The 15,229-nt window shown below is 38.2% G+C and overlaps 1 protein-coding gene across 4 annotated transcripts in view; it reads left to right on the top strand.

Annotated features, from left to right (window-relative positions):
• The window catches only part of LOC127663014 (muscleblind-like protein 3), a 57,480-nt gene extending 43,710 nt beyond the window's left edge, over positions 1-13,770 (top strand). For 2 of the 4 annotated variants that reach the window (XM_052154392.1, XM_052154393.1), the window contains exons 7-8: positions 564-671; positions 5,874-13,770. In XM_052154392.1, coding sequence (XP_052010352.1) covers positions 564-671; positions 5,874-6,016 — 251 coding nt within the window. In that variant the 3' untranslated portion in view covers positions 6,017-13,770. Of the gene's footprint in view, positions 1-563; positions 672-3,641; positions 3,737-5,873 lie in introns of all 4 variants that reach the window. The other 2 variants (XM_052154394.1, XM_052154395.1) reach the window with 2 other exon arrangements.
• The last annotated feature ends 1,459 nt before the right edge of the window (positions 13,771-15,229 follow it).

Here is a 15,229-nt window from a genome sequence, read left to right as displayed (position 1 = left end):
ATAATGCCTCGATTCCCAGGAAGTGATTTTTTTCACTGATAAAAAAACCATATACATTTAAAAAAAAAAATGCTTTAAAAAGAAGCATAAATGTAAACATCATGGACTCTTAAGTGTTTCATGACCAATCGTAAGACGACAAGTTTCAGTGTTTTGAATTGAACGCAAGCAGAATTGAACTGAATGGCAGAATTTTCAGCTTTGGGTGATATAACTATTACTTTAAAAAGACAAAGACAACTAAACAAACTGACATATCCCTCATTAGGTCTATCTGGGGTCTCAATCCAGTGGCCTAACCCTGTCCTGTCTGTCACTGTGTTTACACCGGTCCCGTGTGCTTTCAACACTTCTTATCATTTGCTCATTATTTTGGCTGTGTTGATTTATGCGTTTGTGCATAACTGTGTGTGTGATTTTGTTTGTGTGTGTAGCTGATGGCACAGTGAGGGCACAAGGAAGGCTACAGTCTTCACCGTGACTCATTAAGACTGGTTCCTTTTTCTTTGTGCCCTCTTCCTCCTCATCCTCTACTCTCCCTCACACCCTTAAATCTATTATAGGCCTTTTCAAACCCTTTGGCCCAATGACAGACGGCCGCTGGGAGAGGCGAGAATGGACCAGCTGCAGGGCCCCCCAAAGCCGTTACCTGTCAGGGCCTGGACATACTGGTGAGGGTAGAGCGTAGGTCCCCTCCCCACACACTTACTCACATGCACACATACTGGGGCTGGGTGATAGATGTAGAATATTCACAATGTATTTAAGATGATTTTGTAGATGGTATATAATTACGCAACATGGTGAACATATCACTCTGATATTAACAAGCTTATACTTTCACCATTAAGTTTTATAAAGATTATTTTTCGATCCCCCCTTGATTCACAAATATCAGAAAGATGTCATACTAGTTACTCTGAATGTCACTTGCAAAAACAGCATTAGAGCCTTAGAGCATAAAGTTTAATTTATGTCCATGACTCACTTAAATCTGCTTGCTTCAATAAATTAATTCAGAGATTAATTTGTGCCATCACTAAAACACGTTGAAAATCTGAATTCTCTGTGTGCTACCTTTTTAATTAATATAATTGTTTTATGGAAAATACTGCATATTTGTAAATGTTGCTGTTTATTACTGTGTGTTGTTATAGGCCTCTTGGTGCATTGAAATGAAAATTATTAAATATCCTTCTTCCTCACATTCGTATAGTGAAATCTGTTAAAACAATGCCTTGATTCTTTTTAACTTGATATTTACCTTGTAGTTCTTACATTAAGTATTTAAATCTACTTGGCAATAATGGCTGTTTAGTTGAAATTATTTGGGGGGAAAATAAGCTTACAAGCCATTTCAGAGGATATACATAAATATCAAGATATATATCAAACGTCATCAAAATACTGAAAATATTTAGATATCATTTTTAGCTAGATTGCCCAGCCCTGACACACACACACATATGCTCTTTTCCTATATAGAAAGGCATAAATTACCCTTCAAAAATGGAAACACTATTACACGTAAATGCACCTAAATTTCCATGCCTGTAGGCACACAGAATATACAGTTATAGCTGGCCAAGTTTAATATGTCCCTATGGTCAAGTCTAAATGACCTTCATTTATCTGGAAAAGAATGCCACCAATTCTGTCAAGACACTAGACCTGTGCTGAACCAGCAAGTGTGCCAGTGCGCATGTGTGTATTTTTATTTTTTACGTCATTATTTGACATCTGTGGTGCATTTGCTTTATACATATCATGCTGTATTAATTTGCAGCTGTCCATATAATATGACCTTTAACTCTTTTCTCTCTCTCTCTCTCTCTCTCTCTCTCTCTCTCTCTCTCTCTCTCTCTCTCTCTCTCTCTCATATATATATATATATATATATATATACCGATCAGCCACAACATTAAAACAACCTGCCTAATATCGTGTAGGTCCCCCTCGTTCCACCAAAATAGTCTGACCCTTCAAGTCATGGACTCCACAAGACCTCTGAAAGTGTCTTATGGTATCTGGTACCAGACGTTAGCTGAAGATCCTTTAAGTCCTTGCGAGGTGGGGCCTCCATGGATCAGACTCCAGCACATCCCATAGATGCTCAATCGGATTGAGATCTGGGGAATTTTGAGGCCAAGTCAACACCTTAAACTCTTTGTCATGTTCCTCAGCCCATTCCTGAACAAATTTTGCAGTGTGGCAGGGCACATTATGCTGCTGAAAGAGGCCTCTGCCTCTTACCGTTGCCATGAAGGGTTACATGGTTGCAACATTCTTTAGGTAGGTGTTACATGTCAAAGTAACATCCACATGAATGCCAGGATCCAAGGTTTCCCAGCAGAACATTGCCCAGAGCATCAAACTCCTCCGCCAGCCTGCCTTCCCCTGGTGCATCCTGCTGCCATCTCTTCGCCAGGTAAACAATGCACATACACCTGGCTGTTAGCATGATTTAAAAGAAAATGTGATTCATCAGATCAGGCCACCTTCTTCCATTGCTCCATGGTCCAGTTATGACGCTCACGTGCCAATTGTAGGCGATTTCGTGGTGGACAGGGGTCAGCATGGGCTCTCGGACCGTCTCTGGCTACGCAGCCCATGCCCATGTGATGCACTGTGTGTTCTGACACCTTTCTATCATGGCCAGCATTACGTTTTTCAGCAGTTTGTGCTACAGTAGCTCTTCTGTGGGACCGGACCAGATGGGCTAGCCTTCGCTCCCCACACGCATCAATGAGCCTTGGGCACTCATGACCCTGTCACCGGTTCACCTTTTTGTCCTTCCTTGGACCACATTTGGTAGGTACTAAAAGCTGCATACCTGTAACACCCAACAAGACCTGCCGTTTTGGAGATGCTTTGACCCAGTCGTCTAGCAATCACAATTTGGCCTGTCAAAGTCACTCAGGTCCTTACACTTCCCTATTTTCCTGCTTACAACACATGAACTGACTGTTCACTTACTACCTAAGATGTACCACCCCTTGACAGGTGCCATTGTAACGAGATAATAAATGTTTTTCACGTCACTTGTTAGTGGTTTTAATGTTGTGGCTGATCTGTATATCTGGTTCTAATTGATATTCCTAAAATCATATCTAATAAAAGCATATCCATTTGTGTTTTAGAAGTGATTATAGCTGTTTATATGAGTAAATATCAGGTCAAAATAACCCCAAAGTTGTAAAGTGACATTATTTTCAAGACAATATGTGGACAGGAATGAATTGCATATTTACATTCCCTGCTTTTCCTCTCGTTTATATACATTCATGGTCCGCCCCCACCATCAAAATATAACTTTCAGATGTCACTGTCTGATCAGAGTGTATGATTTTGATGACGGCCATGTTTTTATGTTGCCCACTAGAGGTTGCTCAATGGTTTTATCTCAGTGTAATTGTAATTGGATAAAACTCTCTAAGCTAAAATCTAATGGAATAACGTGGAATGTTTTTAAGTTCTGTTTGCATGTTTGTTCTTGAGTGAAGACATCATCTTTGCAGTACATGAAGTCGTAGTTGCCATGACTCAGCCTATTCCTCTGGCATATTATGTCATGGTACTCATAACATTCCTCCTCCCCTTCCACCCTCCCTTGTTTCTTGTCTGACTCGCCTGAAAAAAAGTTCCCATGATGCACGGTGCCACCACTTCCACTGTTTCGTCGGCTACGACCCCAGTCACCAATGTTCCTTTTGCTGAATCAGCCACCTCCAACCAGGTTTGCCCCTTCATTTTGGCCTCTCCTTTTTACAGCTATAAGGCATCCATAGACAATTATGCTTGTTTTTTAATGAAAAAAAAAACACTAAAATGTAATGTGTAATGGTGTGATCTGAGTTTTCTGATCCAAAATGTAGAACATGACACCTTGAGTCATTGAGTTCTCTGTAGACCAATGAGGAGCCTCTTTACCTCTTTAGCACAATGTCCCAGTTCAACCATGTCTGTGTGTGTGTGTGCGTGTGTGTGTGTGTGTGTGTGTGTGTGTGCGTGTGTGTGTGTGTGTGTGTGTGTGTGTGTGTGTGTGTGTGTGTTCACATCTCTGTCTTACCATCTGTTTCAGTGTCTTCATTGTTTGTTGGACTCAAAGAGCAAACAGCCGCTTTTAAAGCAACATTTCACCTAAAAATGACAATTCTGTCATTATTTACTCCCCGTCAAGTCGTTTCAAACCTGTATGCTGTTTTTCTGTTCATTTGTGGAGGGGGTTTTATGTGGAACAAAGAAGAGAATTTGAAAGAATTTTCACACAGTTATTTCTATACAACAGCATTTAGAGTGCCCATGACTGTCAAGCACCAAGAACACCATTAAAGCACCATAAAAGTTGTCCATTCTACTTTTGTGCTATATTTAAAATTTTCTGAAGACAGATGATAGCTTTGTGTGGGGAACAGACTGAAAGTTATTCATAGTTTACTGATAATCTTCCCCTCCAGTGAGTTGTTAACTCAAGAAACGGATCAGTCAAAATCGTTCTTTTTAATGAACCGGTTTAACCAATTCACTAATCATAAATAACCATCTCATAAGAACGATTCAGACTGATGCGGTTTTTGAGTTAACCCATTGGATGGGAAGGTTATCAGTGAATAATTACTTAAATTTAAAGAAAATTTCACACAAAAAGCTATTGTATGGCTTTAAAAAATAATCAAAATATTTGGACTATAGTAATTATATGGTGTTTGTACACTCTTTTTGGAGCTTGACTGATGTGGTTACAACTAATTCTGTTAAAATTCACCTTTTGTGTTCCACAGAAAGATAACAGCATACACATTTGGAACAACATGAGGGTGAGAAAATAATTTCAGAATGAAAAATTTTGGGTGAATTTTAATTTTAAGTAGTTCATTGTCTTTCCTTTCCCCCTCAGCGTGTTTTGAGGAGCGAGTTCATGTGGCTCACATCAGAGTGAGATGGTATATGTGTCCTATGCCTTTTTATTTCTGTGAATAGGATGTGGGTGTCTATTTCAGATGACAGTTCTTTGAATTCAGTTTTTGTTTTTCCTTCCTACTTCATTGTCTTAAAATTACTTTCAAACATAATGTGAGGAAATAGTTTGGTCGGTTTAGTAAATAATGTCCTGCACTTAAAGGGATAGTGCACTCAAAACAAAATATGCTGTCATCATTTACTCACCTTCATGCTGTTCCAAACCCATATGACAGATGAGATGTTTGGCAACATGTTAATCTCAGTCACTGTACACTTTGATTGCATCTGTTTTTCCATACAGTGAAATTACATCTATTATAAATCTCCTTTAGTGATCCACAGAAGACAGAGGGTCAGAGGGGTTTGGAACAATGTGAGGGTGAATAAATGACAGAATTATAGACAAGCAACAAGCTTCCAGTAACCAAAGAGAAGGTCAACATTTTCTGTTTGCCCTTTTATTTCTTAAATAGCTACATTGTGGATTATTTGAGCATACTGCTAGATTGCATAGATGTTCAGTTTGATTCTTCAGCTATAGTTTAGGATCTAATCATAATTTTAGAGTACATGTATCTCCCAATAATGCTGTGCAGACCTGACGTGTCAGCATTCATTTCCTGCTTCACTTGCTTTTATGATGAAATATGTCCTGCAATATTACAACTATGGAATTTCAGGCCTGTGCCTGCTTTCTGAAGATAACTGATATATTAGGTGATAATATTGCACAGTATTTATTCCTTCCCTTGTAATTCCTTTTCTCATTTTTTAAATGAACTGCAGGTTTGATGTTTGAATATATAAGATAAGAATACTCTGTTTCACTCATTTGCCTTTGCATAGTAAATGCTTGATCATAAGTGGTTCACCTCCCTTATCTCTCTGCCATGTTTGTCCCTGTCTTCCAGTAGACGCCACCGAGGTACTGAGTGCTGACCCCGTTGATCTCCAGTGCATTCCCATGGAGACCCATTTCTGCCCAATTCCTAAACTCCTGGTTGCCGCACCCATGACGCTGAATCCAGTAAGCCTCTCCCGCAATCCCAGTTAAGATGCCAACACCCCAATCAGACCTGTCACTCATGCAACGTGCCCAAACCCAGAAAAATGAATGCAACAAACGTGTGCCTAATCAGTATGTCCTTAACGGGCAATACATTCATCCTCATTTCAAAGACACCCACTTTATTAGAAGTCAACAGAGGTTTATTGATATTGAAACTTTAGCTTGGACCTACAGCTGTTAAAGGATGCATGCCATCTTGGTGCAAAGAGACGTAAGGAGCCTGCAGATGCTGAATCAGGAGACTGAGCGCTCTTGTAACTCACAGCCATACGAACACATGCAAACCAATTAGTTGAGAAGATTGAAACCTTTTGGAGGTGAACATTAGATTTAGGATTGTGCTTTTTCGATGTACGTTAAGCAGTGAAGCCGAGGCAGAGCATCAGCAGACAGAAAATGTTTCTTCGTCATTGAATGTGATAACTGTGTATGTAACCAGATCCCATGAAAGAGAAAGTGAGAAAGTGAGAGCTCCAGTCGCTTATGATATTGTGGTGGTGGTTTTACCTTAATTTCTTTCACATATAATTCTAATGATTGATTAGTGGCACGTTTTATTTCATGTTTACATTTCAAACTTTAGAAAGAAAAAAAAATGATATTTGAAAAGTATCAATGCTTTTGTAAGATAACCTGTTCTTGATACTGTTTAACTGAGTTAGACTTTTTAGTTGAGAGGTTTTAAAATGTCGTTGTCTGTGCCTTTTTAGTTACAAGTGTGTGAACGTCTTTTTTCCCAATTTTCGACCAACTTACATTTTATTATAGACTAAGATGGTATACCTGTGAAGCCTTTCAGAATGTGTTGTTCCACCATGTATGTAGAGATGTGTTGTTGTTGAGTGACTTCCTTTATATTGGTCTCATGAAAGAGTATTATTTATTTAACCTCTGTCCAGCAGACTAAACATGGTCTACTGACTTAAGTGTTATAACCCCAATAACAAAAGTAAAAGCCTGAAGTATCTCTCCTTGCATTTCCAACACAACATTGAGATTGGTTCATATACTCAGACCTCCATTTTTAGTAGAACTGCCTTAAGCAGACAAAATACGAGCACCTCTTATTGTACATTGTGATGCTCTCTCAAATGTAAGGTCCGGTTGCAGGTGTTCTGATGTATAAGATGTCTCTTTGAAGATTTTATACTGGACAAATATAGTTTTTATTCCAAATGAAGCTCTTTAGTCAAAGATGACCTAGGAAATTCTCCTTACCTGTCCTGGATATTCAAGTACTATATAAATAATCAGGTTTATTTGCATTCCTAAAACGTTGGTATACAGCATATGTCACATTGTCTAGGTTATTACCTTATCTGTCTCTTGTAGACAACCCCTTTATGATGGCAAGATCGTCTCCTTGCCCAGCCTCACCTGCTGTGTGACAGTCTGTTCGTCTCCTCTTTTCCAAATTTGATCAGCCATGTTTGGTGCATTTCAGAGTATCATGAGGTCTTGGAGCACTCTGTGTTCAGTGTCAATAAGTTGCCAAAACGGTTCTTAAACTGCTTGACTAGCTGTACGTAACCGTTAACACCATTTAAAAATGGCAAATCAGCACACTTAAAGGGATAGTTCACCCAAAAATTAAATCTTCGTCATCATTTACTCACTCTCATGACATTATTTCTCCCACACAAAAAGAGATGCTAGACAGAATGTCAGCTTCATTCTCTTTCGTTGCATTGAAAAAGAAGAAATTAAAGTGAATGGTGACTGAGGCTAACGTCTCTGTTTGTGTACCACAGAAGAAAGAAAGTCAAATGTTTTTGGAACAGCATGAGTGAGTGAGTGATGACAAAATTAGAATTTTTGGGTAGCTATCCCTTTAAATTTTTGATCACTTGAGCATGATGTGGTGTGTCATCAAAATTATAAAAAGGAGAAATGCAAAAGCCTTGTAAGAGTCAGAAACTGGAACGTGAATTGAATAGCAGACAGATTTCCCATTAGTTCACTGTATTCAGCACCATGTGTGCTCCCCAACAGTGTACTGTTTTCATGCCAATGACTCTCAGACAGAGGTCACTCTGTGCCAATCACAGGAGAAAGTACGGACTGGATGACGCGCCAAGGTCACGAGCCAGATGGATTTGAATTGCAATATTGTTCTCCTGCAAGAGCAAACGTGTCCACCCAAGCAACAAATGTAAACCCATTTGAGCAAGCTATTATCTTGTGCTTTGTATTGAAACATCTCGGTTATTGCTACCTTTCATTAGGCGAGTCATGCAATCGGGAAATTGACAATGGGGCAGTTTTTAGCAGCTGGTTTTATTACTGCATAAGTGGACGCTGTATGTACTCACTATTAGAGTTCCAGTCCTTGTCAACCAAGAGTCTCTATTGGATTATTGCTGTGATATATTATTGATAGTTGTCCATAGAAGAAACATGAAAACTCTGATAGCAGACAGACTATACACCAAGGCCTGCAATCCATTAGGGTAGTACTGGAGATCTTTCCTCCCTGATGAAAGAATAACCTTAACTAGTCTTAGATGGTTTGCTGGTCTGTTGGCTGGTTTAAGATGGATTTTGGGTGCTTTTCAGCTAGTCATGCAGGAAGACCAGCAAACTAGCTTGGGCCGGTTTGAGCTATTTTTTGCAGGGACCATTTCGACTTTAAAGGGGTTGGCAGATTTATTTCTAATTATTTAAGTTGTTGTGTTTTAATGGTGTCTGTTTAGAGTTTTGAACAGGTTTAAATCACTGATTGTGTCCTTACTTTCACAAGTCGGCAGACTCTAAAATGCAAGGGCGTAGATGACTGTGTGATGTCTGAATATTACTTGGTTTTGGGGTGTGATCTCAAAGCTGTGGCTCTTGGAAATATCTGTTGGTAATAATATATTTTGGAAATAACATATTTGGAAATGTTACAGTTAAAGGAAAAAAAAATTGGTTAGTTTAGACTGGGTACCTCACAAAAGGCCCTCATCAGCCAAAGGTTCATTTACAAGACATTGTTGCCCTTGCATATATGCATATATGAATGTGACATTTATGACAGTGAGAATGTCACGAGAGGTTTGGAAGCCTGTCTCGCCATTTCTCTCGATTGAAACTACAACCTTTTGCAACATATCAAGGAAGAGAAAGCCTCTCCATGTCATCCATTGTTGATGTAAAAAAACAGACACGAGTTAGCTAAAATCAAATGTAATCAAGGACCCTTCTCTTAACTACTGTCTCTTTTGGGACAGCTATGTTGTTACATTGTTTAGACAGCATAGTCCCTTAGAAAGAGCCATAAATATGATTTATTTTCGAAAACGTTATCTAAAAGCACCATTGTTTTCTGTTCAGCTAGTTTATTGGTGGTCAGCTCACATTATATTGGCCAAACACAAATGATATATTATACAATGGTGATGTAAACCATGAAAATATTGTTCATCTTATCTGTGGTCAATACAAAATCAGAGAAAGATAATATACTGTGTTATAACTGAAATATCTGTATTGTATACATCTCTGTATAATGTTCATGGGTTTTAAGATTATTTTAGGAAATACCATTATTAGGTCATTTGTGTGGATTTATTTAGGAGAAAAACTCTTAAAACTGTTTATTGATGTTGGATTGTGTTTTGTAATTAAGTTCCATTGCCCAGCCAAGGTGTAGAACCTCCTTTCTCTCTCTCTCTCTCTCTCTCTCTCTCTCTCTCTCTCTCTCATATAAAGAATTATGCCTTCTCCAACTGTAATGCAGCTGGAATCAACTAAATACTTGATGAAGAAAAAAACAATGTGCCTCATCGGGGGCTTTAGCATTTTAAAAACTCACTTTTTAAGAAGTGTGCATACCTGCATAATGTGGTTTGCTAGAATAATCTATGTGTATGTATTACAGGCACATCATCCTTATAGTTTTTATCAACACATTAACAATCTTCGTAATGGTACCTGTTTTAAATATATCCTCACAAATTCAGTCATGTTATGGTGTGTTTTGACAGAGCTGTCGGTGGTAGGCCGTTTAGCTTGAGTTTGGTCATTATTGTTACTTGGTTATTTTACATCGTAAAGTCTCTCATCGCATGAAATTAAAATAATCTGAATACTCAACATCATAGTTTGTGCAGTTAGTGGTTTAAGATTTAAAAAATTGCTTAATCTGTATATCTATATATCTCTATACACATTTGTAAGTATTGCAATGATAGATTCATTGTTACCTATGATAGAAAGTTCTTGTTGCTATGGCAACAAAACTACAACATGGCTACCTTTGTATATCTTAATTGTGAATTTTTTCACACTTCAAGTGAAATAATGTACAACGTTAACTTATTCAGAAAGGGAATGTGTTCTTAAATTGTCTTGGGAAAAGAGATGATTGACTATTTTGTAAAAAAAAAAAAAAAAGAAATTATAAAAAAAAGATAGCTAGATAGATATACATATATGTATACAGACTTGTGAGATAATTTATGTCCAAAGGCCCTTTGGAGACATCATAAGTTATTTCTGTTATATAATCATAATTTTTCTATTGGGGTAGTTGATCGTGTTAAGATAAGTAGACAGAATCTGAGTTTTTGAAACAATCTGATGGATTGATTGGGGGGAGGGGGGGACTGTGTAGTCTCATAGTTGGTTTGAAATTAATACACTCAAGGGCAACATTACATTGGACAGGGCTGGAGATGCATTAATACTGTGTCAGCAAGGGTGGATTCCAAAAAAAGAGGCAGTTTTTATACATTTTGCAACCCCTTGATGTCAGAAACAAAGGACCTGTTTTAGCCATAGTGAGCCTATGGAGCCACAGCCCCAGAATAAAGTCTCTATCCCCCTCTGGCCCACCCAGACTGCACCCCAGCTGTGCTGGGACCTGGTGACTAACGTCACCCCATCGGTGTACGAATGTGTGTTATTCACCTTGTTTGCACTTATGTACATAACTGAGTCAAAATATTCAGAATTTATTTTGAATATACATAGATGAATAAATATATGTGTGTGTGTGTGTGTGTGTGTGTGTGTGTGTGTGTGTGTGTGTGTGTGTGTGTGTGTGTGTGTGTGTGTGTGTGTGTGTGTGTGTAGAAGAGCAGATTCAAATTAAATGACTGTATTGTTCGAATACAGGTAAACAGTTGTCCTTTTAAAGGGTTGTCAAACAGAGAGATGCTGTTTTGGGGTGTTGAGAAATGTGTTGTTTGTTCTGTTTGCTAATGCCCTCATTCTCATTATAAAGCATGATATTGCTTGCTGACAAAAGGAAAAAAAATGATGTCAAAAATCTTTGTCGTTTTGCATAGCTTATAAAAGCGCATTGAGCTGAGCACTGTGCCCGCTTATATCTGATCCTGAGGTGTGCTTGGGTAGGAGACGTAGAGACATACTCCAATATTCATGATATGTATTTTTATGTGTCTACCTCTCCTATCTGTACTTAAAAGCTTGTGCCCAGAAACCAAAGACCAACTTGTTTCTCTTTTGCCTCTTTACAGATTGTGAGTTTCAGATAAAATGGTTGACCATTTTGTTTTCTGTGTAGTCTTATAATGAAAAAGGGGTATAATAAGGCTCTGTCCCCTACAGGACAACAAGGAGACCAGCACAGGGCACATCATCGCAGAATTGATCTGCCATAGAAATTGTTAAACTTCAGGATCGGATTGTAGTAGGAAAGCATTGCTACAGGTTATACACAACAATAACTTTCAGTTTGGTTTGGTTGTTGACAAACATTTTCCATTCTTATACATTCACCAAGAACAAAAAATAAATCTGAAAATCTCACTGGATTTCCTCCATCCAAATCAAGGTTGCTTCAGACGTGAAATTGCCAGACAAAACCCTCTGTTGAAGAAAACTTGTACATTTTGTGCTCTACAATTGCTTTGGAAGCCAATGATTTTGTTGCCATGGCACTTGCCCTAATAGTGAGGGAGAGACTGAGTCTTTGTAGATTATTGCATATAGACGCACCTTTGGACCAATTAAATATGGTCCTCAGCCTTTTGACTGTAAAGCTGAGGTAGCACTTAGAACGTAGTGTCCCTACTTGCAAACAAAAAGTGAATGCAAACACAGGACACTCCTCTTACCACTGTGCTTGACAGAGAAAAATCAACAAACACTCTTCTGCTGTCCATTTTCCTGTGCCTAAACATTCTGTGATGTGAAAGGACTGATCTTTTTAAGAAAGCCATTGAGGTTAGACTTCCACCTAACTGTGCCCTACATTCAGTTCCTTCGTGTTCATATCTGTGAGTGGAACACTAACGTCAATGGTTCATGTTAACCTATAGAAGTCACTGAGACTGTAAGTAAGTAAGTAAAATGTTATTTCTATAGCACATTTAAAAACAACAGAGCTGTGCCAAAGTGCTGTACAATATTACAATATGCAATTTAAAAGCATTGAAATAGACAAGGCAAAAGACAGGTTTATACATATAGCACCTGATATAATTCATTCAAAAGATTCATATACAATCAATCAAGCAGTTTATTTAAAAGCACTAGAGAATAAATACGTTTTAAGAGCCGATTTAAAACTTGTTAGTGCCGGAGCAGACCTCACAGCGAAGGGCAGACTGTTCCAGAGCTTAGGAGCAGCGGCAGAGAAGGCCCGACCACCCTTGGTTTTGCAGCGAAAGCGTGGAACAGTTAAAAGAAGCTGATTACACGATCTAAGATTACTTTGGGGAGTGTACATAGTCAGTAAATCACATATGTATGTTGGTGCAGCACCGGATAGCGCTTTGTACACCAAAACTGCAATTTTAAAATCAATTCTGAACTTAACTGGTAGCCAGTGTCAAATTTCTAAGACAGGAGAGATGTGATCTCTCTTTTTTGAACCAGTCAGAAGTCTCGCTGCAGCATTTTGAACAACTTGCAGACGAGTGATTGTAGATTGAGGCAGACCACAGTACAGGGAATTACAGTAGTCCAGTCGTGATGTAATGAAGGCATGGATTACAGTCTCTAAATCTTTTGGGGACAAGAACTGTTTTACTTTTGCAATAGATCTCAATTGAAAGAAACTGCCTTTTACCACTGAGCTGACTTGTTTTTCAAAGTTAAGTACCGAATCTAATGTAAATCCAAGATTCCTTACATGAGGTCGAACACTGACAGGGAAGGAACCGAAATTAAAAGTAGCTGAGGAGCTAGGTGGGCCTAAAATCAAAATTTCGCTCTTACTTTCGTTTAATTGTAAGAAATTGTTTGCCATCCAGCATTTGATCTCATCAAAACAGTCACACAGGGCTTCCAGGGGATAAGACATATCATTTTTTGCCGGTAGATAAAACTGTGTATCGTCAGCGTAACAGTGGTAGGATATTCTATGTTTCTCAAATATGGTCAAAGACTGGAACATCACATCAATGTTGTACAAAGTTGTATAGTTTCAAATAAAATCACTCATTGATGCAGAGGTTAAGTCCCTTTAAAGGCATCAGCAGACGTGTGGTGACAAATGCTGATGCCTGCGTAAATGCTATTGTGTGTGTGGAACAGTTCAAAGAATGTCTACATTGTTTCAAAGCCATATGTAATAGATTCCTCTCTCTCCCACTGTAGGACAAGGTACAACTGAATGCTTTGATTCTTTATATGAAATGCTTCTCTTTCTATTTAGCTTATTGTGCTTGTATGTGCTCAAGAACTGCGCTTCTTGTCTATCCCTTTGCGATATATAAATGTATGGAAAATATACATACTTAAGACTTCTGTTCTTTTTGTTTGACAATTTAATAAAGCACTTAAAAGTCTCTTTGTGGCTGGTGTATTTTTTCTGGTTGTTACAAAAGTTGTATCCAAATACAGCTGTGCTGAAAAGTTAAGGAAACAAATCATTGGTTTAAAGAATAGCATGTGTTATGTTTATGTAACATTTTCTTAACTGTACAAAGCATACATCACATTACACAAGTTATTTTCTCCAGTATAGCTTGTTTTTGTGCTTAAGATTAAGGTGCAGTAGTTAATCTCAGATGTATATTTAGAGTGGTTACATTAACAGAACCAGCTTTAAATTGCCTGGAGTTGCCTCATAATGAAAAGCTCTCTATAGCCACTATCAAAGTGCATCTTTAGTCTTCTGATTGATTACACTGTTCCTCGCATTTATTGTCTTTAATTTCATGGCTTGATTTTAGGATTTCTTGTCTTCCCTGGTTTCAAACATCTGCAATCATACAGATCCCAAATGATTAATTACTTTGCTTTTTTAAAATCTTTTTGAACGTTGTCTCAGTCTCTAAAATAAATAGCCTGTAATAAATAGTTTAAAAAGAAAAGTGTTATCAATAACATACATGAAACAAATAAGAATGTAACACTATATAAGAATATATAAATAGTTAAATAATATAATAAAAGTATTATTATTCATTATTGTAGTAGTAGTGATAAGAATAATATATTAAACAATTAAACATTATTTTAATGTGGCAATTAAGCTATTTTAAATTAAGTGTGTTATTAGATACATTTTTGAGGAAACCCCCTAATATGATGATCCCCTTGCGAGGGACCCCTTTGCTGAAATCTAAAGGTATGTATTTTTAGAAAGACCCATTTATATTATGTGAGGAAAATAGCAAGTGTTATATTATATGCCCAATTCCCAGTAGGTCCTCGTGGTGGCATGTTTACACACCTCAGTCCAGATTGTGGAGGACAAGTCTCAGTTGCCTCTGTTTCTGAGACTGTCAATTTGCACAACTTATCACGTGGCTTGTTGTGCATGACACAGCGGAGACTCACAGCATGTGGAGGCTCATACTACTCTCCGCGATCCAAGCGCAACTTACCACTTGCCCCGTTGAGAGCGAGAACCACTAATTGCGACCACAAGGAGGTTACCCCATGTGGCTCTATCCTCCCTAGCAACCGGGCAAATTTGGTTGCTTAGGAGACCTGGCTGGAGTCACTCAGCACACATTGGATTCAAACTCACAACTCCAAGGGTGGTTAACAGTGTCAGTACTTGCTGAACTACCCAGGCCCCCGATTATGATTATTTTCAATTTCATCTTAAATCTTTTGTGGACCCCTAAGCACCCCTTTCCGGCCCCACGGGGGTCTCTGGACCTCAGATTGAACACAAGTTTAGGTGCCCTCTAGTTTGAGGTGCTTGTCAGTATTTTTTATATTTTTGTTAACAGGGCCAATATTCTTTCAAAATTCCGCCCAATCACAACTCAAACCAATCAGAATACACTCTCA

This window comes from Xyrauchen texanus, chromosome 23 (assembly GCF_025860055.1).
Source record: "Xyrauchen texanus isolate HMW12.3.18 chromosome 23, RBS_HiC_50CHRs, whole genome shotgun sequence".
Lineage (NCBI taxonomy): Eukaryota > Metazoa > Chordata > Actinopteri > Cypriniformes > Catostomidae > Xyrauchen > Xyrauchen texanus.
This window is presented reverse-complemented; position numbering and strand designations above follow the sequence as displayed.